The sequence below is a fragment of the Ursus arctos genome, unplaced genomic scaffold, assembly GCF_023065955.2.
Source record: "Ursus arctos isolate Adak ecotype North America unplaced genomic scaffold, UrsArc2.0 scaffold_15, whole genome shotgun sequence".
NCBI classification, from domain to species: domain Eukaryota; kingdom Metazoa; phylum Chordata; class Mammalia; order Carnivora; family Ursidae; genus Ursus; species Ursus arctos.
In genome coordinates, this window is record NW_026622819.1 from 8,709,097 (window position 1) to 8,735,520 (window position 26,424).

At 42.6% G+C, this 26,424-nt stretch overlaps 1 protein-coding gene across 1 annotated transcript in view; it reads right to left on the reverse strand.

The window, feature by feature from the left end:
- Window positions 1-26,424, reverse strand: part of CTNND2 (catenin delta 2) — an 885,151-nt gene that overhangs the window by 92,175 nt on the left and 766,552 nt on the right. The window contains exons 15-17 of the mRNA XM_044386968.3: window positions 18,760-18,933; window positions 6,541-6,615; window positions 5,308-5,458 (exon numbers count right to left, since the gene is read on the reverse strand). Coding sequence (XP_044242903.3) covers window positions 5,308-5,458; window positions 6,541-6,615; window positions 18,760-18,933 — 400 coding nt within the window. The remainder of the gene's footprint in view (window positions 1-5,307; window positions 5,459-6,540; window positions 6,616-18,759; window positions 18,934-26,424) is intronic.

A 26,424-nucleotide genomic window follows, 5' to 3' on the forward strand; every position in this document is an offset into this window, starting at 1 on the left:
AGTGCCTGCTCTGGGCACAGCAAAGTGCTAGGCCCTACAGGACATAAAAATAAATATGGTACCTGATCCCTGTCTGTTATCTCATTAGGGGAAGATGCATACACACAAAAACCTAAAAGACATTGCAAACATAAAATTACACGATGGAAATCTAAGAGAAATGAAAACGTCTCTTGACGGGTACTACCCACGTCTGCTCTGAGTTCATGGCACAGCCTTCACTGGGAAGGCCACGCCGAGCTAAGCTATGAGTGGCGGGTGGGAAGTCCGAAAGTGCTGAAGTGGGGATGATGGTACGAAAGCTGGCATGGCCGAAGAGTTCAAGAAAAGCCATTAGAAATAAGAGGCAGGGGTGGCATGGGCAGGGCCTCGAATGCGGCACAAAGGCATTCACAGACAAGATGATCTTGCCTGGTGGGAAACTACTTGCAGTGCCCATGTTATCCACAGTAATGGTTTTGATGTAGTCTTGATTTTCTGGGCTGTCTGCAAATGCAGCAAAACAAAACAGCACATTTGATGCAATTACTCTCTTGAGGATTGTTTTCCATGGATGGATAGCAATGGGTTAATGACCGATGTTTGCCAGGTGATCGCTCTCTCTCTTGTCTATAGTGTTTATACATGCTTGAAGTTTTTTTATTTTTTGGAGTTTCCTTTGTTTGTTGGCAGAGAAGGTAGAGATTTGGCTAAAATAAATATCTGCCATCTTTATCGGGACTGGCAATACGCTAGAATGGATGGCATTTTATTATACTTGTTAAAGGGATATAATACTGTTTGCTCTTTTCACTGAAGCTAATTATTACCATTCTTTATAAAAACCTCTCTGAATGATGAAATAACACTTCACTCGGAAGGATAATTAACATTTTTGGAAGGCGGCAAAGAAATGTATGCACGTGTGCTAATTTGGACGGCTGTGCTGGATCACTGAGAAGAATAAGAAGGTCTATCTGTAGACAGACAGAGAGAAGTAGATAACACCTCTCACCCAACGGCAGAGACAGACACAGAGCCACGGAAACCCAAATGGGAAGAGGACATTCCTTTTAGAATGTCCTCATTAGAGGGGCGCCTGGGTGGCACAGCAGTTAAGCGTCTGCCTTCGGCTCAGGGTGTGATCCCGGCGTTATGGGATCGAGCCCCACATCAGGCTCCTCCGCTAGGAGCCTGCTTCTTCCTCTCCCACTCCCCCTGCTTGTGTTCCCTCTCTCGCTGGCTGTCTCTATCTCTGTCAAATAAATAAATAAAATCTTAAAAAAAAAAAAGAATGTCCTCATTAGAGCTGAGGGGGTGGGAGGACCGCTGTTCCACAGTTCACTGGGAGTTTTCCCAATAATGGATCACGGAAGATGAACCATGACTTAACCGAAATGTGGCAGCAGCTCCTCCCCCACCCTGACTTAAAGAACCATCTCCAAAGAGTCGCAATTTAAACTGAAACCCCAAACCAGTGATGGGAAAAATGGGGTTTCTTCCGAAATTGTGAGTGTCTGCATACACCTAGTAAATTTTAGTAGGAAAATGAACTAGTTTTTTGAAATGATTTTCTTTATTAGTACAAAATGTTGTTCTTTAAAGTTTAATTTAACTTGCTTTACTTAATGTTTTGCTGATTGGGGTTCATTTTAAGATGATGGCCAGGCAGGAAAAATTTTACTTCTGTCATTTATTTGGCGAAAATGTATGAAGTCCCTACTATGGGTCCAGGTACACTTCTAGGTACGTGGGCTACCCCAGTGGACCAGCAAGACAGAACTTCCTGCCCTTAGTGGGCATACATTCCAGTGTCAGGGAGATGGACAAAAAGCAAGATAAAAAAGTGTTATGCTATATATTAGGAGGTGATTGGTGCTGTGGAGAAAAGCAAAGTGAAGAAGGGGGTAGAATTTAAGAACGGGGGCCGGAAACTGCAACGTAAAGCCTGAGTGGGACGAGAACAGAGGCACATGGACACTTGGAGAAAGAGGACTGCAGGCAGAGGGAGCAGTCAGTTCAAAGGCCCTGAGGCAGGATCACGGCTCACGTGATAAAGGAACCTCAGTGAACCAGTGACCACAGCATGTTAGTGACAGCACGAGGGGAGAAGGCAAGTGTGGAGGGGAACCAGAGAGCTGGATCTGCCTGGCAAAGATTTCACTTACGCTGGGGCAGACAGGAGAAGTGACACGCTCTGGCTAAGGTTTTAACAGGACCATTCTGGCTGCTGCGTTGAGAGTGGACGGTAGGGGGCGACGGCAGAGGCAGGGAGACTGGGCAGGTGCCAAGGAAATAACGAGGTAGGTGAGCGATGACGGGGGAAAAAAACAATGAAAATGAGAAGTGTCGGGGTCTGGGAGAATGCAGAAGCAAGATCAGATTTGCTAACAGACTGGATACGGGGACTGAAGGTCAAAGGGCCCTGCAAGGTGCCTAGCGTGGCCCACAGCGAGGACACACTGTCATTTGCTGTCAGGGGAAGACTGTGGAAGGACTGGGGTTGGAGGGAAAGTTAAGGAACTCAGGTCTGGAGATGTATCTGGGATGCCTGATGGACATCCAGTGGAGATGCTGGACAGACAACTGGACCCCGAGGTGTGGGATTCGCACAGAGAAATCCATCTGACAGAGTCAGAATACAGACGATCTTTAACACCCGGAAACCAAAGCTTTGGGGAAGAAGTGATAGAAAAGAGAGGTTCAAGTTCAACTCTTTGTCACTGCTGCTCTTCTTTGTTCAAAGACACTGCAGCTTCCTTTTCAATATACAAAGTTCTGTATAGCATTTCCTATAAAAATCCCGACTTTGATACAGTATTTCAAGTCAAAGGGCTGGCAGAGGTCACACTGCCTTTCTCCTGGATAGAACAGAAAGGTGTGTTGTTGTTTTGTTAAATTCTGCTTCTCTCATTCAAGAAAAAAGTTATTGATTCCATAAAGTCGGTGACTTGGATATTTTCACTTCTATTTTTAAATGGCTGGCTCCCTTTTCCTGTCTGGTGACATTTGATAGTAAAGGCTTAATTTAACACGGGCAATATGGAGCTCCAAATGTTCCTGCCTCAGACAGAGCACTAGATAACTGGCTTTTGAGAAAGAAGAGATGCCTGCAAGCTAGAAAAGCAATCAATAATTCCCTATTTTGTTATATTTTAATCCACCAAAAGAAATAAAACACGCAAACACACGATACCTAGTAGTTAGTATCCAGACAGTGGACTGATTAGCTATTGATTTTCTTCCCTCTATTTTACGCAGAAGCACTACGATTTTATTGGAAGCCCCGGTTCTGTCCCGTCTGAAACGACTACGGAAGGAAAGGAAAAGTGGAAACGGAGAAGGTAGCCTTCTGAGTTAATGACTTCGTTTAAATATACAAAATCCACAAAAATTTTTAAGTTATAGTCAAAGTAAGTATAAATATCAAATTGTGGGTTTATCTTTCATGTCTTATCATATACTGTGAGCTTAACAAAATCACTGCATTTATTACACACAGATTTGAAGTCTGGTTTCCCTGTCAATAAATAAATGGATGAAGGTCTGCAAATATTTTTGTTTTTATTGGAGGATATCATGGGTATTATGAAATGGCAGGAAAAAATGGCTGGTTTCCAGATCACAAAGGGCTTAGAATGCCATGCTCAGGAATGAGGACAGCAGAACTAGACCCACATATTTATGTGAAATCTGTGTATGAAATGAGGACCCACGCATGGTACTCCAACTGCCCCCTTTGCCCATGCTCACCTGCTTTCTCCCTTGCCCCCAGCCCAGAGCTGCATAATGTAAACCTTTGGCATGGTGGGTAGTCCAGCTCCCTGCCACCCGAACTCCACTGACACCTGTTACCTGCAAGCAGGCTTGCCAGGCTTCACGTGGCACTGACCACAGACCCTACTGGAATCATCTCTTTAATCTTAGATGCCCTACCAGGAGGACAAATGTCTGTGGGGAGGCTTGTGTCTCCCTGGGCGGGTCCCTTGGTTAACCACTTCTCCAAGCATCCACGGGCCTTGGCCTGGGATCTTCCCACCTGCAGGGGGATAAGCCAGGAAGCCTCTCCGACTTGGGCTCCTACCACTCCATCTGCGCCAGACACGAGACCCCTTGAAGACCTGGAACCCACTGCACGGCTCCCAGCTCCCCCACCGGGGGCTCCCAGCAGAAGCTACTCCTCTGGTTTGTTTGCACTTTCCCCCTAGAGAGCCACATGACCCACTCTCACCTCCTTCAGGTCTTTGCTCTACTGTCACCTTTCCACAACTCCTATCTTGCCTTTGACCTTCCACTTAAAATCACAAGCCCTAGGCTGAGTGAATGAAGCCAGACACGAAAGCGTGCATGTTATATGATTCCATTTACATGAAAGATCCAGAATTGGGATGTCTGCAGAGACAGAAAGGAGACTGTGGCTGCCAGGGGCATGGAGGAGGGAAAATGCAGTGCCTCCTTAATGGCTGTAGGGTTTTCCTTAGGGTGAGGAAAATGTTTTAGAACTTGATAGATATAGTGTTTGTAGGACATTGTGAAAAAGCGAAATACCATGGAAATGGAGCACTCCGAAGTGGTGAATGTAATGTTAGGTGAATTTCTTCTCAATGAAAAACACTTGCAGTCTCACAATTATAATTTCCTTTACCCTGTGGAAGGCTTCTAACACAGCATGGGGTTCATGTGTATATTCTGTTCCTTGTACCTCTCCCCTCTCCTGAATGTAAACCCCACAAGGGCAAGGCTTCCTCTCTACCTGGCTTGCTGATATATGCTCCGGGCCTAGGATAGGCCCAGAACAGGCCTGGAACAAAGGAGGTCACGGATAAATACCTGCTGAATAAACAGATGAATATATGACCTCCTGAATGTTTCATTATGAAAGATCCTTCCTATTTCTCGAATACCGAATTAGAGGGAGATGAGTCTTTTAAAATAGGATTAAAGAGCCGGTGTGGTCTAATCCAAAATGAATCTTGAAACAGGGGAAGAGGTGTGGTGTGTATGCATTACAGTTCCAGTTCACCATATGGAAAGCAGACAAACAACGGGACAGAGATTCAGGGGCTCGGGACAATGGTATCCAGTGCTAAGCACTGTGCTTGTTTTTAATTTGCAAGGATTAGGAATGTCAACAAACATTGCATTTTCCTTTAAAGGATAAATCAGCACATTGGATTTAAAGTAGAAGGGACAGCTGGGAAAACGCGGCCTCTAATAAACGCACTATTTCTGCACGAGCAGATGTTCTGTCGATTCGACCACAGGCACCCCACCAGGAAATATTTTCTACTTAAAATCTGAGATGCTGTGGATTGGGAGAGAACGTACCAATGAGCTCCTTGTTTCTGACGTCCAAGGCCATGTTCCGGAGCGCCGTGGCCACCGCACACACCACACGGTCGTTATCTATTCGTAGCAGCTCCACGAGGATGGGCAGGCCTTTCTCTTTTCGGACAGCAGCTCGGATGTATACTGACCACTGCAACAAGAGGGAAGGCAAAGACCTTAGAAGTTGAAGGGGGAAAAACCCTATAAGCAAATAGCACGTGTGGGTTTTCAGACTGCTGTTTACAGGAGCCAAAAAAGGTTGAATTATCAAAACCTCGTGGTAGGAAGGGTTTAATGTGTTAGGCATGTACTGAAATGACTTAACTTTATTTTCGGACCTCAGGATATGATAGAGGTTTCTGGGTTAATCAGTTACCACACTTCATCTCTGCCACCAGCCTTTGCTGTCCTTGACCTGGCGAACCATTTGCGTGATGTGCGCGCTTGATGCATTCAGATACAGAGGTGTAAGACAGGAAAGGCTGGTTTTGGGTGTGAAGAGGAATAAAAAAGAAGCCCAGAAAAGGTAGAGAATGATGAAAGGCTGAGAATAGATAACTTTTTTTTTTTCCCTAAGAGACTTGTATTTGGAGGTGGGACATGGAGGTGAGTTGGCGAGCATACTGCCAATACGTTGTTGGCTGAATAACAAGAAGGCAAGGAGTCAGAAAAAGGTAGCGGTGACAGGAGGTAAATATGACATTTAAAATTTTAAAATCAAGAGTAAAAATTGTAAGAGAATTTCAAGAAAACATTTTGATCAAAATGTATTATGTCTAGGGCCGTCATTCAATGTCCAATTTATAAAGTAAGACAGTTTATTTACAGTAAGACAATTTGTTTTGGATTGGTGGTGGTTGGCTTTAATGGAACACAGCTCATCTTACTACTGAAATGTACCTGCACCATCAGGATGATAAAGCATTCAGATTCATTTAACGGAATGCAGGTAGGCCCGGACTTTATGGACACTGACATATATACTTTATACTGTTGTACGGTGTTCCAGAGAAGAGTGTATACTAGAAAAGTCAAGCAATATAAGGGTTTTAGTCTATTGCAAATTCATTTACAATCTAAGAAAATGACATTCACGACATGAAGTTCTAGATTCTTCTGTGGCAGAGTCCTCCAGCAGACCACTGAAGGTGGAGGAACATCCCCACCCCTCCCCCACCGGGCCCCACCATCCCCCTTCCCCATTGGGGCAAGCACCCCAGAGCTGGCTCTCACCTGTGGCAGGCAGGGAGCCCCCTCTGGCAGTGAACGTAGGGCATACGCCATGCCTGCCACATCCTCAGCCCAGCCCTGCATGAAATATGAGATTAAAAAAACACACAACTTCATCCTGTCCTACGTCAGAAGTCACATTCACATAGTTTCTTATCACCATCAACTCATTCTGTCTGTTTTTCTCCTGCCCCCACTCTTGCCTCAAGCTCTAGGAAGCCGGAGGGGGTGGGGAAGCCAAGAGAACTCACTAAAGCACCTCTTGCTTGCAATGAACTATTTCACAGCCCCGCTCTCAGGGAGCAAAGAGATCCATAAGCAGAAAGTCTTAGACATGGAAAAACCGCGAGGTTTGGAAGCTGCTTAATGGAATCTGGGTGTCTGGATGGGATATCCCCTCCGAGGGAAGAAGGACCTTCATGAAGACAGTACAAAACCTCTTTTAGTGTCATCAGAAATTTCACTGGCAATTTGACATGCTGAGAGATGATTTTCATCCACCTCCTCCACTGTCTGTGAACCTTCTTGTCTCCAGTGCCTGGAAAAGACTAGAAACCTGAGCTTATGCAGCCCACTCATGGTTGCCTTTCTTCCCTAAAACTAAGAAGGGAAGCTAAAAAAAAAAAAAAAAAAAAAAAAAGAAGAGGACAATGGAAATCAGATGTAGGGTCAATGTCTGCATATCATAAGATGAACATGAAACATAAACTTTAACTCTGGGGAGATATTCGGGACCTTTTAAGAGACCATGGGGAATGTTCTTGGTAACTTGAGCAGGCTGAAGCATAAGCCCCAAGAGGACCTCTTTTGCAGTAGCACTTCCCTCCAGGCCCGGGATGCTGGCTTGTGTATCAGTGATCTTGTCTAGTTCCCCAAGGCTCGGGGAGGTTGGCTTTAGTAGTCTTATTTCACAGATGAGGAAATCAAGACACAAACGTGTTACATAATCTGCCCACAGGGGTCACCTGTGCCTGGGCCTGTTACTCCACATTCGCTTCTCTTAATGATGCTGAGGATACTCCTCGCTTTGCCGTCACCTCTCCCTTACCTAATCCTCTGTGCTCAGACTCCCAGACACTGCCTTGCCCTTCCCTCCATCCTTTCAAACATAGACAGAGGGAAACCTGGCCAATCTGAAATGAGCCAAGAAAGGAAGGCTCTGATTTTGTCTTTTCTTCTTAGAAGTTCAGCTACACATCCCTCCCGTGTTGGATGGAAAGATGACGTGGTGTTTAGAACCCTTTAACTTTCTGCGAAGTGATTTCTGAGTAACAAAAAATGTCTGTGTATGGCTGAAAATGTGTATGAGGTACAGATATCCCTTTTTGGGATGAGGAAATGGTCAACAGTGTGGTATGTTCTCCCTAAGGGGAAAGATAATCAGACAATGGATTTGATCTTACATTAGTGATACACAGACAGTAACTTTTATTTTCAAACTTTAAATTCTGTGGGCTAGCAGGTAGAGTTGACCCTTGAACAACACAGGGATTAGGGACACTGACCTGTGTAAAACTTTTGACTCCCCCAAAATGTCACTATTCATAGCCTGCTGTTGACCTGAAATCTTACCAAAAATGTAAACAATGATTAACACATATTTTGTATGTTCTATGTATTTATACTGTATTCTTATTATAAAGTAAGCTAAAGAAAAGAGAATGTTATTCAGGAAATCATAAGGAAGAGAAAACACATTTACAGGACTGTTGAATTTATTGAAAAAAATCCATGACTAAGTGGGCCTGCACAGTTCATACTTCTGCTCAAGAGTCAACCGTATATGGAAAATTCCCAATATTGGCTCAGTGTGAGACAACTCAGAATAAATTATTTACATTTCACTCAAGACATGTTGCAAGTTCCCAAAAGTTTTCTTGACATGCAAAGCTATGTGACAGGGATGGTTTCTAAGTAGTATTGGAGTGGGTCACGTGTAACCCACGTGTGTAACCTACATGAAATCCAGCAAGAAAAAGTAAAAGCCTACAGGGGCTGAAACAGAGAAAAGTATTCAGGAAATGGGGAATGTTTTACAGGTGCACTCAACACAGAAACACAAAGCTCATATACAGGGTTTCCAGAGGGGAAGTGAGTTGCCTTGGAAAGCACGGCAACTGTGGTGGTGGAAAGGTATATGGGTTGCCAAGAGTTTCGTAATAGAAACAAAAGTAGTATCACTGGCATAAAAATAGCTGAACATGAGAGAAAAATGTATCACATCTCATTGTGGTTGAGGTGGAAATCTTTGGATGGGACCTTACCTTTCTGTAAGTGGAATGGGAGCATTATGGATTGAGCACTCTAGAGGGAAGGACATGGACCAGGACGACTTCGAGAAAAATGGTCCGTGAGCTGAACAGAGGATGTTTCATTATTCAAAAAGAGAAGTAGGAAGATGGGAAGGAAGAAGAGGAGGAACAGGAGGAGAAGCATGACAAAGAGAAGATGGAGGAGGAGGAGGAAGAAAAGGAAGAGGATCCGGTCCCGGAAAAAAGAGCACAGACATGTCTCAAATTGTTCCCAGTGACATGCTTTCCCAATGATGATCTCAGGAGAGATATGAGCCCTCAAAATATTTCAACAAAAACAAACTTAACACTTAAACCAACTGTCAGGTGCTGCTCTAATGTCTTTACATGTATTAACTCACTTAATCCCCATCTCAACCCTACGTGGTAGGCACTACAGTCACTTCCGTCCTTTACGGATGAGGAAAGGGAGGCACAGCAAGGCTTCACAGCCTGCAGATGCTCGGCCAGGTCTTGAACCTAGAGAGCACATCCCAGAGTTGGTGTGCTTGACCATCATTGTCATCCGCCTCTGAGAAAGGGAGTGGAAGTCAGACACATCTGCACTCACAGTTGATATGATCCTTACAAATGCACCAATTAATCTTGGTTTAATAACTGATGTTATTACTTTGGACTTGCAATATCCTATTTGGTGCACCTCGAAACTCCTGAGTTAAAGAGCCTTTGAGAGCTGTCAATGGAGCTACTGGACATTTCAACCTCGTCTTGAGAAACAGCTTGCCCCGATTTAGCAGACCTGATACAAGAAGTTGTCTATAACTGGAATTACAAAGAGAAAGGCCTTGTTTGTGTCAGGAAAGGATCACCTGTACACATGCGATGGGACAGCAATTCAAGCCACTGGAAACCTTTCATCCTCCTCCTTGCTCATAGCTGTCCCTGGAGAAAGACTCCACCATTATTTGGCCCAATGACAACTGCTGTTGTCAGGATGGGACAGAGCACAAAGCAGTGAATGCCGAGGTGTTTGTTTGTTTTTAAAGATTTTATTTATTTATTTATTTGACAGAGAGAGAAAGAGAAAGTGCGTGCACAAGCATGCTCACATGAGGGGAGGGACAGAGGGGGATGGAGAGAGAGAATTTCAAGCAGACTCCCAGCTGAGCATGGAGCCCAATATGGGGCTTGATTTCACAACCCTGAGATCATGACCTGAGCTGAAACCAAGAGTCAGTCTTTTAACCGAATGAGCTATGCAGGTCCAGCCATAAACAGGAAAAAGATTTCTGGCCTGCTTAAGCTGATTCGGTTAAGGCTGATTCATGTTCCTAAAAGGAGATCAACACTGTAATGTAATTAGCTTCTCCCTCTTGAAATTCCAATGATTTGCTAAGTAACTAGGGACAGTGTTCTCTTTTCAGTACTAAATATTCTATTAAGAGGTTGAACTCATGATAGTGCTAAGCTTCTGAATTTGTTGATTAACATCTCTATTCATATTAAATATTAATATTTTTGATTAATATCTTACAAGTTCTCCTGCTTTAGAAGTATAGTCCACGATTAAGTGGTTTTCTGTAGCATGACTATTTTCCCATTGAATTCCCTTATCAAATTCCCCAATTTTGATTGGCAAAGAAAACTCATATTTTCAAACTAAACTCTTCCAAACATAATTTCACCTTTCAGAGCCATTTTAGCATCCTGTAGAGTCACAGGACCAGGATGTGCTAAAATCCTACAGCTGTAAAATGAGTAATTCATTGCAATGAATTTCACACAGATTACACAGATTTTGAAATTTGTTTCTGAACTCCTCTGTGATACCATGTTATTTACCATGGTGTCTCATTCTCATGGTAAGAGGGCATAAAGTACCAAAAAATTTTTACTTAGTCTCATTTTAACTAACAGTTTACTATAACAAGAACGTTCAAAATATTCAGAAATGGGGTGGCTTTTACTGCATGCCTCACATTATTCTCTCTAGTGTGGATCTTCATCTGAACTACCGTGTTCATCCAGGACTATGGTTGGTGATTACAACAGGATTTATGAAGCAACTGGGCAAATTTACCACAAGGCCCTTCAAATGCTCGGTTCTGTTGCAGTAGACACAGGACTTAGGTGCTGCTGTTTAAATTCAGATCTTGTTGTAGGATTACATATTTTTGTTTTCAAAATCCATTTTAAAAAGTTGTATCTGTAATAAGGAGGACTAGAGAAGAACTCCCTTGTGTTGTTACACCAGTAAATCAGTTTAGTAAGTAAAATTTTTAATGAAGGTAATGGCAGCTATTGAATGTCTAAAGTGTTTGTGTTTTGAAAATGTAAGTCAGGTTAGTGCAAAGACTGAATTTTATTGCAAGTGTTTATGCAATGCTGAAAATATGAATGTCCAAGGAAGAGAACTTCCTGGGGGAAAAAGCATTTAGATATACTTTTGCTGTAGGAACAAATAATGAAGGTCAAGCTCACGTAAAAGTGATGTAGAGGAAGCATTCGTTCAACCAACAGCAACATGTACACCTGTCCCCCCAACTCTCAAACCATCTCAAGGATCAGTAATTCTCAATGAAAAAACAGACCTGTAAGAACGAACCTTTCTGAACACAGAAAGGCTTTCTTTCTTTCTTTCTTTCTTTCTTTCTTTCTTTCTTTCTTTCTTTCTTTCTTTCTTTCTTTCTTTTTTTGGGTGAACATTATCACATATGTCTTCTCTGTGTGTAAATGGCATTTAGAAATGCCTTCTGGGCAACAGAATGTGACCCTGTTAGATCCCAAGTGTGGCATGTCTGAGAGGAAGGATGCCACAGATCTTTTTCTGAGACTCCTGCACATTCTCTAGTGACAGGGCTGTGTAAACATTCCATGGAGAAGGGGAGATGCACAGGAATGGGGGTTCAAATGAAACTGCCTACACCCCTGCTTTTCTGACAATGAGGATGGTGATGGGGAAGTGTAGGCAGGGTGGACTCAGTGATTCTTTATTCAGTGTAAGAAAATAAAAGTAATTATTTTTCATCCTCACTTATTAGACCCAAATCAGAAAGCCTTTCCTTTAATCTATCCCTCCCTTTTTTTTTTTTTTCTATATAAACATGGGTGCCTCATGGGGAGAGGGAGCTACATCTCATATTTTCCTTTGGAGCTAGAAAACATATCATTCCAGGGATATTACGCACAGTCTGGAGGGACCATGCTGATATAAACCCTTTCAGTCTTGCATATACAAGGTATAGCTTTTGTTAAAGCCCTGGGTAGTAAGGTAACGGGAGTGCCACTGGTTTTTACTAGGAAAGTAAGTGTTTTATTTTGTAACATAAATTGAATATATTAGCAAATCTCTGTCCCTTGATAATGGAGAATTTTGCTTTTCTTGAATCTGGATTCAGACTACCTTATGCCTGAGAATTGTTCACTGTCAGTGGTGTATGAGTGTATGCAAAGCATTTGTCTGATGGAGGCTAGGAGTTGAGCCCAGATTATGTGAGAGATGTGACCTTGACTCCCATAAGAGAATATTTCTGGTTGGGATTTGTGTTCTTTTTCTGCTTCCTGCTGGTAGATGATGACCACATAGGCTTGGAAATCAGTATTAAAGATGGCAGAACAGCTGTGAGCATAGGTGAATTAATTCATGGAGGGGAACTTCCTTCCTCACACACCTCCCCTTACCTGTTACATCAGAGAAAATAACTTCGGTCTTCTATCTTGTTTTAGTCCTTGAATATTTGGGGCCTTTTTGCTACAACCATCAGCATTCCTCTAAATAATGAGATATGCTAGTGTACTACAGTGAACTCTCTAATCACTGACTCCAAGCCCTAAGGTGTTAGCTATGATGTTGGAAGTGTGCTTCCTCATTCCTGACCTCTTCTTTGTAAAAATGATTCCAGGGACACCCTCCTGCCGCGTGTGTGTGTGTGTGTGTGTGTGTGTGTGTGTGTGTGCATGCCCTTGTATATATATATATTCCTATTATACCATCTCTAATGGTTTTTGAACTTTCTGTTTTCATGCTTTTGTACTGGAAGGTACCATGGGGAAGGTACCAAGTTTTTCTTCTTCTTCTTTTTTTTTTTCTTAAGATTTTATTTATTTATTTGATAGAGAGAGAGAGAGAGAGAGAGAGAGGCAGCAAGAGAGGGAATACAAGCAGGGGGAGTGGGAGAGGGAGAAACAGGCTTCCTGCTGAGCAGGGAGCCCGACACAGGGCTCGATCCCAGGACCCTGGGATCATGACCTGAGCCGAAGGCAGACACTTAACGACTGAGCCACCCAGGCGCCCCCCAAACTAAAAGATAAGATCAGGTTGATTTCTAGAATCCATGCTTATTATTTAAGAACAGCATTCTCCACTGAAATGAACTATATAAAAAGGACCAAAGCCACTGAGATTTTTGATAGGACCACAAGTTCTAACCACTTCTACAAAAATGCTGTTAGGGCTTGAAGTGATCACAAGCTCCTTGACTAGTCTGTTCTAAAGCCAAACTAACCCCTTAATCCTGTGGTTCCCATGTGTGGGGTTAGAACCCAATGCAGAGCCTACAAACACTTGCTTGTCCTCAGGACTGGAAGAAGAGAATACTGAGTGGCATGTCCTCAGCCCCATAGCTGTGATCAGGCTGGGACAGTTAACCTGAAGTTTTTATGTTTGAATCCCCTCTGCCCCAACTGCTCAGGTAATTAATAATGCCAGTTCCCAGATTAGCCCATATTTTACCTTGAGCTCAAATGGGGATTTTTTTTTTTTTTTTTTTTTTTTTTACAGATCATTTTACAACTGCTGTAGGTATGATATGTGCCCCAGGGGTTCCTTTAAGAACAGGTTGTGCCTGCTAGATACCAAACCAGAATCCACTTTATCTGTAATGGGGCCCAGCAGATTCAGTATGCTGCCTCACTGTCTTCTCACTGGCATTGCTGCTGATGAGAAGTCAGCGGTCACCCTTCTCTTTGTATGTACAAGTCTTTTTTCCTCTAGCTGGTTATATGGTTATATATATATATATATAAAATTTTTTTTTTTCAGTACAGTTGACATATGATGTTACTCTCTGGTTGACTTTAAGATGTTCTCTTTACTACTGACTTTGAGCCCTTTGACTATGATGTACCTTAGTACGGCTTCTCCATGCTTTTTCTTCTTGGGTTTCCTTGAGCTGCTTGGATCTCTGAGGTTATGGTTTTCAATACATTTGGGAAATTTTCAACTATTAAGACTCCAAATTTGTTTGTTTGTTCTCTTTCTCCTTTCTCTCTCCTTTCTTCTGGGGATTCAAATTACACGTCTATCAGGCCACTTGAGGTTCTCTGATAATTTGTGGTTTCTTCATTCTTCTCTGTGTTTCATTTTGGGTAGTTTCCATTCAGTTCATTAATCTTTTCTTCTGCAATGTCTAACTTGCCACTAGTCTCATCCCACGTGCTTTTCATTTCAGACATTGTATTTAAAACTCTAGAAGTTTTATTTACATTTTACTTATCTTCCATGTTCTAATTAACTTTTGAACACAAGAAATACAGTTATAGCAACCACTTGTCTGCTGATGTTAACATCTGTGTCAGTTCTGAGTTGATTTTGAATGATTAATTTTTTCTCCTCATTATGAATTACATTTTCTTTATTGGCTTGTAAAGTTATTTTCAAGTAGATGCCAGACATTCTTAATTTTAATCTGCTGGGTGTTGCACATTTTTTGTATTCCTTTAGATATTTTTAAGCTTTGTTCTAGAATTCAGTTAATTTGCTTGGAAATGATCGCTATTTTGGGATCTTACTTCTAAGATTTGATAGGAAAGACTGGATCATATTAGTACAGGGCTAATTATATGCTGAGTACTGGGAAGCAAGACCCACCTGAGCACACCAGCCAGCGGCCCATGACTTACGAGGTTTTCCTGTCTGGTTCTCAGGAAGGCACACCATACCCATCCCTATATGAGCGCCAAGTTTTATTCTCTCTAATTGCAGGAGGCTCTTTTGGAAGAGGTGGGCATCTCTCTCACATACATGCACTCTGATAGTTCCCTGCAGAATATTTGAGGGGGATCCTCTGCAGAGCTTTAGGGTTCTCTCTCTGCAGGGTTTTCTCCTCTCTGGTATTCTGTCCTATGAACTCCAGTCACCTTCATCTCCCCAGATTCCCAGCCCCATCTCCTTAGCTCAGAGTCTGCCGAGCTCCTCTGGGGTTTCTAGTCCTGGTGCCATGGTGGGCAAACTCACTCAAGGCAGTGAGCTGGGGTTACAGGGCTCGTCTTGCTTGTTTTCTGTCTCTCAGAGATCACTGTCCTTTACTGACTAATGCTTGGTGTCTTAAAAACCATTGTTTCTTATATTTCTCTAGGTTATTTTATTGTTTTATTATTCTTTCTTCAAGGGAGGTAAATCTGGACCTTGTCCCTCCATCTTGGCATCTTGGCTGGAAGTGGGGGTCCCTCAGGTTTAGCTGTTTCTACAGCTTCAGAATGGAGTTGTGGAACTCAGGGCTCTGGAAACCAGATTATTCGATGACAATGATGAAAGTAATGCCAAACTACCCCAAACCAGGTTTATTCTAGAGTCAATTTGGACACATATGGCATTTATAGTACAGGTGCAGTCCTTGCTATCAGGACTACTCACTGGGGTCTTGTGGGGAAGAAATCACTAAGTCACGTGTGATTAGGGCCAATGACTTGGTTATGACCTGGATCCTCTCCATTTCTTCCTTCTTAGGTTGGGCCCATCCCTGTCCTGCCTCAGGCTGGTCATCATGTCCAACTGGGTGTGTTGTCTCTAGGAGGCTGCTGATGGGGTGGGATCCTCAGATAACCTCTGTGCTTATTCTGACCCAATTCCTAACCCACCAGTGATCATGCTGCAGGGTTCATTTTCACCATAATTTTTCAAAATGTTGTGTCTTTTTATTTAAACCTTATGTTTTACATCACACCATTAGCTAAAACAAAGACAACTGTCAAATGATGATTTCTACTTTTATTTGTTGCACTCCACTGATGCCCTGGTTCACTCCTACATGGTACTTCAACCGCTAAGCTACGCTAAATTCATTGTCCTTCTCAAGGCTGTTGCCCCTGACTCTAGGGACAAGTCTCAAATTTCCCAGTTCTCTTGGTTTTTTTATTCATATTGGCCACATGGCCAGAGATTCTGTTTCCTTCCTCACTGCATCTAGGTTGCTATCATGTTACCTCATTAAATATTAACAGCTTAATTTCCAAATGTCCCTTTATTCTATCTTGTTTTAAAAGTACATGGGCAAAGAATGGATTCTTTGAAACTGGTCACGTTATAGGGGAAAATGGACTGTTCAAAGACACCTAAAATATCTGCCTTAATGATAAGTACAGATATATTTCTATAGTTCAAACCCTAGGTTTTCACAAAATTCAATTACAACAGAAATAACCAAAAATGGGAGTTGAAAGAGCTTTCATTCACATTTTGGAAATCTTCAAACTACGATAGCTAATTATTTTAATATTCTGTGACAAACAAAATAATTGTACTGTAAATGAGAAAAAAAGTAACTGAAGTCCATGTTGGCCGTGAAAAAAATGCATTACTTTGCTTCTGCCATAATACCATTATGTTTTTCTGGTGTTCATAATCCAAGTAATGAGTCTCTTAAAGTTTGAAAAGTATTTAAGACCATTATGAAGATCTAGTTTACCAGTCAATTTGTTGCAAGAACAGTGTGCATGATCTTCCTATAAAGAGAAGTTATTATTTCAGATGATGAGGTGCATAAAAAGCTGCCTCCATGTAAAATTCTGGTTTTACCTTCACGTTTGTGCTTTTGTTTGGGTCATAAAAAGTTAAGGACGCTAAAAAAAATGCCACTAAATTTCAACAGTTGCTATAAAAATACCTTCTTAGTACTCTAGATTTCAGATGATAGCACTGTCCACATGAAACTTGATGCTGTCGTGTGTCTTAAATCAATTTTCCAATCAGTCAAGATTTTTTCTTAAATAAAATCTTCTTTTTAAAAAAGGAAGGATTTGTCTGCTTGGTTTTTGTACAAGTTATTTTCAATCTTAAAAAATTATAACAATTTATCAGTGTTTGGCTTAATGATAATCTTCTTGAAACATCCCTAATGGATTGTCTATCTTTCCTTTCCATGTATTTCTTTACCATTTCATGAGGCATGGTAATAAAGTATACAATAAGTGATGATAATGTGATTGACTATTATGCATGCTTGTGTATTTGTATTTTGATAAGAAAACTCTTATTTATTATTTATTTATAACCACACACGAATATTCTTTAGCAGCCCCTTGCCCTGCCTGAGGACTATCTCACTTTTCCAGAGTTATTAGGATGGCGGATGCTTCTTATACAGTAAGGTTGACAAAACTCTTGGCCCAACGTAATGACAACCCATCGGCCTATGGCATCCTGCTCCCATCTTTGCATCTAGTGCCATGATTGATCTGCAAGCTGTGACATGAAGTGGGCACAATCTTTTCTGTCTAAAGATGACACATCTGAGACAATGAGGTGCTATAATTTGCTCAGGGTCACAGAGCTCAGAAAAGGTAGAGACTAGGTTTGAATTGTGATTTGAATGAAAGCCTCTTAAATTTAGAGGGAGATAAGATCTAAGGGTTAGTTCAAGGAAGTGATTTCCATTATTATCTCTTTCCTTGTCTTGCAAGGCCCTATTCTGGAATTCCACCTGATGTGATTCTGCTTTTGAAGCTTTTCTCTGGTTGAAAGCAAGAGATACCTTCACTTCAAGCCTCGCCCAACCCGAATTCTTTCAGTACAACATTAGGGACACCTATGGACAGACAGGAAGGGACAATGATGTTCACTCCTAGGACTCTCAAAAGAAGGGACGGGCCTGCACATACACTGGCAGCCGGCTCCTGAAAAGGGCTGCGAAGGGCTGGGCCCCAAAAGCTGGGGCCATGTCCCAGCTGAGAAAGAAGGCAGTGCTGTAGCTGGGCCCATAGCAATGGAAAAGAACGACAAGTGAGAGGCGACACAAAGGCCAATGTTGGAAGCTCTAAGAAGGGAGGATGGAGTTGTATGACAATGCTGAGGACAGTATGTGCGATGCCTATGGTCCTGAGCTGAGAATTCTCTGTCGCCATGTGTCTTATTAACATTGTTTTGAAGAAAGTGAATGTTAGATCGTGATTTATGCGTGTCCCAAACCCCAGGCTTTGACTTAAATGAGTGAATAATGGATGGCAGAGGTCCAAACTTCCTCTCCTGGTATTTTCTCCATATGCCCTCATTCTAGGTGATTACACTTTTTTATGCAATAAGACAAGTTAGCTCATGTAATGGTGAGTGACCAAACTCAAGAATTCTTTGTGTGGTGAATCCTTTTCTACCCAAACTGAGGGTCATGGACATTTTCAGGGATAGCGTGTGTTTAGAAGAACACAGAAAAAGGCCCTCCTAATCGCCTTCCCCATTGTACATTTGGTTTACTTTAACATTCTGGCCAAAGAGACCCAGGAATACAATTCTTCTCTGTAAGCCCATAGGCTCAAAATGAAAGAGGTTCTTTTCCTCTGGGACAGGACCAACTACAACATTATAGGGATTCACATGGGTTTTGATACATGGTGCTTGGGTGTCAGTGCCCCTAAGAGTCAACCATTTTGCTTTGAAAAGCATCAACATGTCACAATCTCCCTTGAAAACAAAATAGCTCAGCTACACACATAGAATGGAAAGCATATCACAGCATTTTCAATGACTATACTTACATCTATTCATCTGTATTTTGTAGTGATTTTCAAGGACCCTGAGCCCTTGCGAATTTTTAAAAGGAATACCTTCCTATGTCCAAAAGTCCAACGTACCTGGTCTTTCCCTTACATTCTCAAAACCTGCATTAGAATTGCACATCTCAAAACTAGGCTTCGACTCCTTTCTAAGGACGTGCTCGTAATTCCAGATCTCTTCTTTAAGGTAATGAACTAGTCATACCTTCCAGCTCCCTGCAGCCAAGTTCTGCAGGGCGCCTGCCGCCCCTTCCAGCGTGTCTGCGTTTGAGCACTCAGAGAGCAGTGTGAGGTAGGGTTTGACTATTGATGGGTGCCACAGCATCTGGATTCCTTTTGGTGGTTCTGCACAGTCTGGAAGAGGTCCTACTCCATCCCACTGGTGGAAGAAAAATAAGAGAGTAAACAGCTTTAACATCATTTACGTTTCCCAACTTTGCCTTCTGTCAATGTTGTAGACAAAAACAAAAGCAGGGTGTCATAACATTTGGTGAACATCTATTACGTACAGGGTAATGTCTTACTAGACCAAAAACAGGATAGCCACTCCTGCCCACCAAAAGCTTATGGTGGAAAGTGGGGGGTGGTGGAACGTGTACATAAGTGAATGTAATTGACAGTAGAATGTACAAGCTCTCTAAGAATGGTGGTAGCACATTACTCGAAAAAGGAAGAAGAAATATATTAATTTTGATGGGCAGAGTGGAAGAGGGTTAAAGACCAAGGTAGCATGTCTCACAGTTAGCATACAACTAGCATAACACAGGACAGATTAATAATTAAACACCCTCACTTCTAAAGCCTCAGTGCCAACTGATTAATTCTTATATAACTTGTAAAATACACATTTGTTTGCTTTTGAATTCTATCATGGGATCAGAGGCATCAAACAGATGTCAGAACGGACACAAAGGAGAAAATTGCCATGGTTTATTAGATGCATTGACCTAGCTAAAGGCAAATTTAGATCTTATGGCGATTCCGATAGTTCAGTTTGCTTTGAATTGGATCTAATGAATAACAGGAGAACGTGTAATTAATAATTAACGCAAATAATTAAAAAACGATCACTTATTGCGTAAGGGAGTTATCAGCAGACCATTAAAAAATGATAGTTACGAAGACTGTATAGCAACGTGGACAAATGATTATGATAAAAGTTAAATGAACAAAGCGGGATGAGAAGTAGTAAGGGGTTTGTGCTTTTTACCACGTAAAATGCAACAGGAAAACATGTATGATAATAAAAACTTATTAACAAAATGTTTATGCCTTTCATTTTTTCTACATTTCAAATTTTGTTACCTTTATATTTTTAAAAACGTTAAAAATTATAATAGTGATTCTGATCTTTGATCACACACAGCCTTTGTCTTTTGGGAAAAATGAAGCCAGCAAATATAATGAGGGTAGAAATGAAGCAAACTATATGTTTAGAAAAAATACTCCCATATTCACTTCTGAGAAAAATCATAGTAACAGAAAATAATCCTTTATAATTTCAGGGTGGGAGCATCAAGTTACTTAACTGCTTATTAGTGTTTATTAACAGTTACTTAAGATATAGTCTAAATGACATACACTAACCTTTCCTGCAGATATCCATGTGCCTACATATACGTGCAAGTGTGTGTATGTATATAAATACAAAAATCACAAAATCTGTGTTTCTTAGTTCTGACAATTTGACTGGAATATAGGCTTACTTCATATCTTTGTAACATTGAAATGGAAGTCCGATGGTGAAAATGTAAACTTACTTAACTATCACAAGTCATTTCAAGAATTTCATTATTTTCCAAGAGAAAAATTTAAAACTCATGTCTTTTTTTCTCATTTATGATACAGCTTAGTCTAAGTGAAGGCCAAAGCTCAGATATGAATAATATCCCACGGATGGATGTTGGACATCCCACGGAAGATCATTTTCAATGAGAGTGTCACTCAATTTTAACTCTGTAACAAGGACACTCAAGGTGGGGGAATCTGCTTGTTCTTTGAATCAAAGCCACTTTTAAACCCTTCCGAAATGACTTTGCACCTGTGCAAGCGTGACACCAGCACATCTCTTTTAAATACAAAAAATAACAAAATGGGAAGTGAACAGTCTTCTCACATTGCTCTTGGCTCATTCTTTGAGACGGGCTCACTACACTGGATCAAGCAGGGCTAATACCAGCTTGTTCAGGGAAACCAGCCTGATGCTAAATCTTTCTGCTGGCACAACAGGAAATGGGAAATTCTTTCTTTCTTTCTTTCTTTTTCTTTCTTTCTTTCTTTCTTTCTTTCTTTCTTTCTTTCTTTCTTTCTTTCTTTCTTTATTTTTTTTAAGGTTTTATATTCATTCATTTATTTGAAAGAGAGAGAGAGCACTAGCAGGGGGAGAGGCAGAGGGAGAAGCAGACTCTCCACTGAGCAGGGAGCCCGATGCAGAACTCAATCCCAGGACCCCAGGACCATGACCTGAGCTAAAGGCAGACGCTTAACAGACTGAGACACCCAGGCGCACCGGGTATGGTAAGTTATTTCATGTGAGTTTTTCCCTTGTTTATCTTGTCATCTCCTTAAAACTTTTAGGCTATCGTTTTCATATAAAGATGTGATAATATTCAGAAAAATCAGGCTATGCAACTTAGAACTCAGGAGGGATGGCATTTCGGGCTCCTGCAGGGCAAGCTAACGCAACAGCGGGAGGCGCGCAGAAGCAGTATTTTCATGTCATTACAAAATGTGAGGACTAAACTCCAAGAGCACAAAAAGCAACTGTGTATCATTTGCTGAGTTTCATCTTGTTCTCCTTTCCTAACTTCTGCTCAATAAAATAGGATAAATGGCTAAATCAGTAGACAATTTTCTTCTGCTCTGACATGTGATCTATGTAGCTCTTAAATACCTCTTATTACAATCCTTTCTTAATGGCTACAGAGAGAATCTGAAGGAAATAAAAGGAAAACTGATGTGAATATGGATAATCTTTGATGGCAACTAGAAATGGAGTTCAAAGGGGATTCTCTGCTATTTCAGAACGTTGATGGCACCCTGGTATGTCAATACTGAAGAAAAAGAGTTATTTCAAAGCCAGCCAATGTATCTGGCCTTTATCTGGGTACGTTATTTCAAACTTTTACTGAGTTAACAGGGAAAGAATTATCAATCGTCCATGAAAAATAGATTTTCACCACCTATAAAAAGACCAGAAGTCTTCTTGAAGAGAGTGCTAGCATGCTCAACGTTATGTTGCCTGGAAAACCAACAGCAACAGGACCACAGGGTGAAGGTGACATCGGGATCTGACTTCGGTGGTGAAAATTTTGCACATGCGAGCTTTTAGGGCTAAGCTTCTTCTAGAGTGAGGATCCATGAGAAGTCATGGGATATGTCCACTTTTTCAGCAAAGTGGACATGCGCCATCTATAAATGTAAATACAAGACGCATCTATCCTAAGATCTGAAATGAAGGGTCCAGAGTGTTCTCATTTCCATCTTGTAAGGACCCAGCAAGAGGAGGTCATCTGTGAAACAGGAAGAGAGCTCTCAACAGATACCAAATCTGTTGGCACCTTGATCTTGGACTTCCAGCCTCCAGAACGGGGAGAAATAAATGTCTGTTGTTTAAACCTCCCAGTCTGTGGTCTTCTGTTATGGTGGCCTGAGCCGACGAAGCAGTAATCACTGTAAGCACTAAGTAAATTCGGGGTAGTAGGGTCCTCGAGCTACTCTACGACCTTTCTGCTATGGAGCTCTCTCTCGGGGCAGCCTGACAGCAAAGCAAGCAGAGTGTGTGGCGGGATTATGTTGACAGTCAATCATAGAGCAAATCAATTGATTTTGTCACCCCAAATAGTGTCACGCTCAATAACATACGACGAGCACTTTTCTTTCTGGTCTTAAATGTATAACTGTATGACTAACAGCAATAAAACAAATCAGTCAACAGTTTGAATCATTCACTTTCTAAAATTGTATCGGATTGAAAATAGGTATTCTCTGTTCAAGAAGGAAATTCTCAAAGTTTTCAGAAAGGAAGAGGATACAAGCCTCCATGTAAGAAGCCTAGGAGCTGCCCAATTCTGGACATGATGCTTTCTGCTTTGGTCAGAGTCAGGGGAGGAGAGAGACGCTGGCCACTGGTAAGAAATGTCTGCTTGGGAGGAAAGTTACACACGTATGGGGCCGTGTTATAATGTGTGGCTCAAAAAAACAAACAAGAAAAAAGTCTTTCTTTAGACTTGTTTTTAATTCTCTTGCTTCCCCACACGGCTTAAATTCTATGTAAAAGATTTTTTAGTTGGCTTGAGGATGGAAGAGTGGAAGCCATTTTTGCTCCTTATAAGAAGAGAAAGATGTACGGTATGGACAAAAATCAGGAAGTTCCCAAACCAGAAAGTGAAGATGCCCACACACCAAGAGACTAGGTAAACATGGGGATCTTTTGGGGACGGTGGCTCTCGGAGTGCTCCAATTATTGCACTCATAAAAGCCCCTACTAATAAGAAGAATTAACAAGAGACTCTCAGCTCTTCCCCTCTATCAGGCTTACACCTCCGTCGCTGGACTGGGTACCACGGAGATGCAGAGAAGGAGTGTTCCCCGAATCCAAGGGAAGGATCTACAGCCCAGAGGTGCCGAGCGACCCAGGTCTTCCCTCACAAGTGTCGCAGCCACACAAGCCATGTAAGGAGAACTTCTCCGGCTCAGCTGTGTCTTCAGAACACACTCAGAAAAGGCATCTTCACCAGTGCAATGCAACTCTGTTGCCCGTATTTCTCTAGCAATGAGGGGGCATTGCTGTCGTTACCCATGTGCAGGCTGTTCATTGTTAAGGAATTCTGGTGAAATAAACAACAGACCAAGGAAACTGGAAGATAAAGGGTGTGGATCTGTAGCAACAGGGAGACATTGGACTTTCAAATCCCACTCTTCCCTCCCAGCTGCAGTTGCACCTCGCACCATGTCAGAAGAGAAGACGGCTTGAAGATGGGAACTGTCGGGAATGTTCTCTCATGCAGGGCTTGTTTTAATCAGGCTGCAGCCTGTACTACATCCTTTAATAAGTGACAACGTACACACATGTCCATCCTCTGTCTGCCATCTTGGCTTGGCTTGGGTTGAACAGCAGAGTGACTAATAGATTTTCCCCCTACAGAGTTTCATTATCACTTCCAGCATTTTTGAGGATGAGGAAAAGGAGGCAGGAAATAGGAGTGATGAAGACCCTCTGAGCAGCTATAAAAAGCCAGGAGTGAGATGATTCTTGTGTTGACTCTTAGGAATTTTGAAGAAGAGGGTAGCTTAGGTATGTGAGGTCCCCTGGGCACTGTTCAGAAATCAATGATGGGGGGTAGGGGGTGAGCCTGTGCAAAGAAGGGACACAGGTGGTGGCCAACGAGCTGTATTTCTGTGGCACACATTGTCTCTAGGCTCTCCTTGAAGAAGATATGAAGGGTTTTGCATTTGAGAGATCAGAAACCTGTGTTAAAGGGGAAGGATATATTTTCTGAATCAAGTACCAGACTAAGGGAGATTCAGGGATAGCCTTGCTGATTCATCTCTGTGGGTGTGGAGCCAAGGGGCACACATCCCTCAGGAAGAGGTGGAAGGGAGGTCGGTGATGTTGCCTACTCCAAGGACTGGCCACTGTGCTGTGCCCCACAGACTAGTGTTATCAAGGCTGTTCCACACCACCAGGCTTGCCTGCCCTTTCTCCCAGTCATTGTGATGGAACCAACCAGAACACCCCTCTAGAATTCTCTCTGCTCCTAACTTCTCATCCACATCTTTTGTAACCTGGTCCAGGACCTATCTTTTACTTATTTTTTCCATTATCTACCTTTTAAAGGGGTCCTTGACATGCCAACCCCCTCAGGTAATCCTATAGTTTTGTTTATATCTTTGGCGATCCATCCCTCAAAGCCAGTCTAATACAGTGATTCTCGACTGAAGGGATTTTATCATCCAAGGGGACAACCGACAATGTTGGAGACATTGTTGATTGCCACAACCAGGGGAAGGGGTACTATTGGCATCTGCTGGGTAGAGGCCAGAAATGCTGATAAAATCCTACAATGCACAGGACAGTCCCCACAACAGAGAATTATCTGGTTCAAAATGTCAAGAGTAGCGAGGCTGAGAAACCCTGATCTAGTAGTATAACACACAGAGTATCTTTTTTGAAGACTGATTTATTTATTTTAGAGAGAGAAAGAGGAGGAGGAAGGGCAGAGGGAGGAGGGAGAGAATCCCAAGCAGACTCCCCACTGAGTGCAGAGCCCGATGTGGGGCTCGATCCCATGACCCTGAGGTGGAAATCAAGGGTCGGATGCCAAAGCGACAGAGCTATGCAGGCACAGAGTATTAATTAATGGCATGAAGCACTGAATGGTCAAATGTCAATAAGGAAAGCAAATGGGAAGCCTACGTCGGATTTTAAGTCTGTAAAGTCGCTGAAAGGAGAACAGCAGCATTTTTAGGTGAGGGGATATATTTTACAGGACAGGAGCGGCAGGAGGAGGAGAATCTCATTCATTCATGGGCAGTGACAAAGGAGAGTCGCTGCAGAAACATGGACAGCCGTGATCTCGCAGGCTCGTGTGACCTGCTGCTTTGAGGACATGAAATATCATGTCTTGAGTCACCAGGCTCCCGGCATATGGTGAGGTGAAGGCACAGGGAGGCCAGCCACGAGGAATGAGCAGCAGCTCAAATAGCAGATGGTTCGTAAAGAAATGGTAATAAGCAGCAAGCGAAAAAGCATGCTTACTAATAAGATGGAGACTGGAAGAAAGGCAACCTGCGATATTAACAAATAAAAAATTAAAAAGCACCAGGAAAGCCACGAAGGGCAGACCCATCCGGGATGATAAATCGCATCAGCTGCCACTACCACCCAGCGTGATGAAGACAAATTCTGGCTTACGTGCCCAGATTCCTGTGGTCTCGAGAGTTCACTTTTAAGAATTTCTCTTTGAAGAGCGATTAAGGGTGTGGGCGCGATTTAGCTCCGCAAGTTTATTACAGTTTACATTAGTTAAGATTCGGAAGCAGCTCCATTTTCTGATCACGGGGGCCCGGTTCACACATCACGGTACACCCCTACACCCCTCCAGTGCGATTCCCGGCAGCCCTCTCTCCGTTCTGCTGGCGACAATTTGCTGGCAAGGAAAAAGGTCATGCTGAGTCACGGGATACCCTAGCGTCCAACAATACGCAGAGGGAGACGAGTGGCTGTCACGCCCACACCTGTTCTCCCCGGCCGTGCTGTGCCAAGGTGGGCGGCGGGGGCGCTCACCGAGGGCCAGTAATCAGGGGTTGCACTGTTGGCAGAGAATTTGCCAACAGTGAAATAAATAAAAGTGAACTTTTCATTACCGTGTGCAGACAACTCTCAACAATTTCAGTAATAAAATATGCCCCCCTCACAGGGACAGAAAGCTGTTGCTGCACCCCCTGAGGTATGCCACGGCGCCCCCTTTGCCTTAGTTAAGAGAATGCCCTGGGGTCACAGTTGGCCCGCAAATATGCTACACTCCCTGCCCCCCTTGCACTTTGGGTTTTAACCTGACCCGATACAGAACAAAGAAGGGGTGAGCAATAGTGATGTATGTGACTTTTAGGCGGGCCCTGGAGAGAAGGACACTCCCCCCTCCCCTGTCGTCTTTGTGCCTTTCCTGCTCCTGGACGATGGACACGGAGAGCCATCGTGAGCCATGAGAAGGAGGAATTATCCCAAAGAGGAGAACACGATAGATCTCAGAGCCTCTGAAGACTACAGATCAGGGCTGCCAGCAGCATCGACCTTCACATTAGCTGGAAGGACACTTATCTACTCTCAGGACACTTATACACTCTAAGAGTTTGGCTGTCTGACATG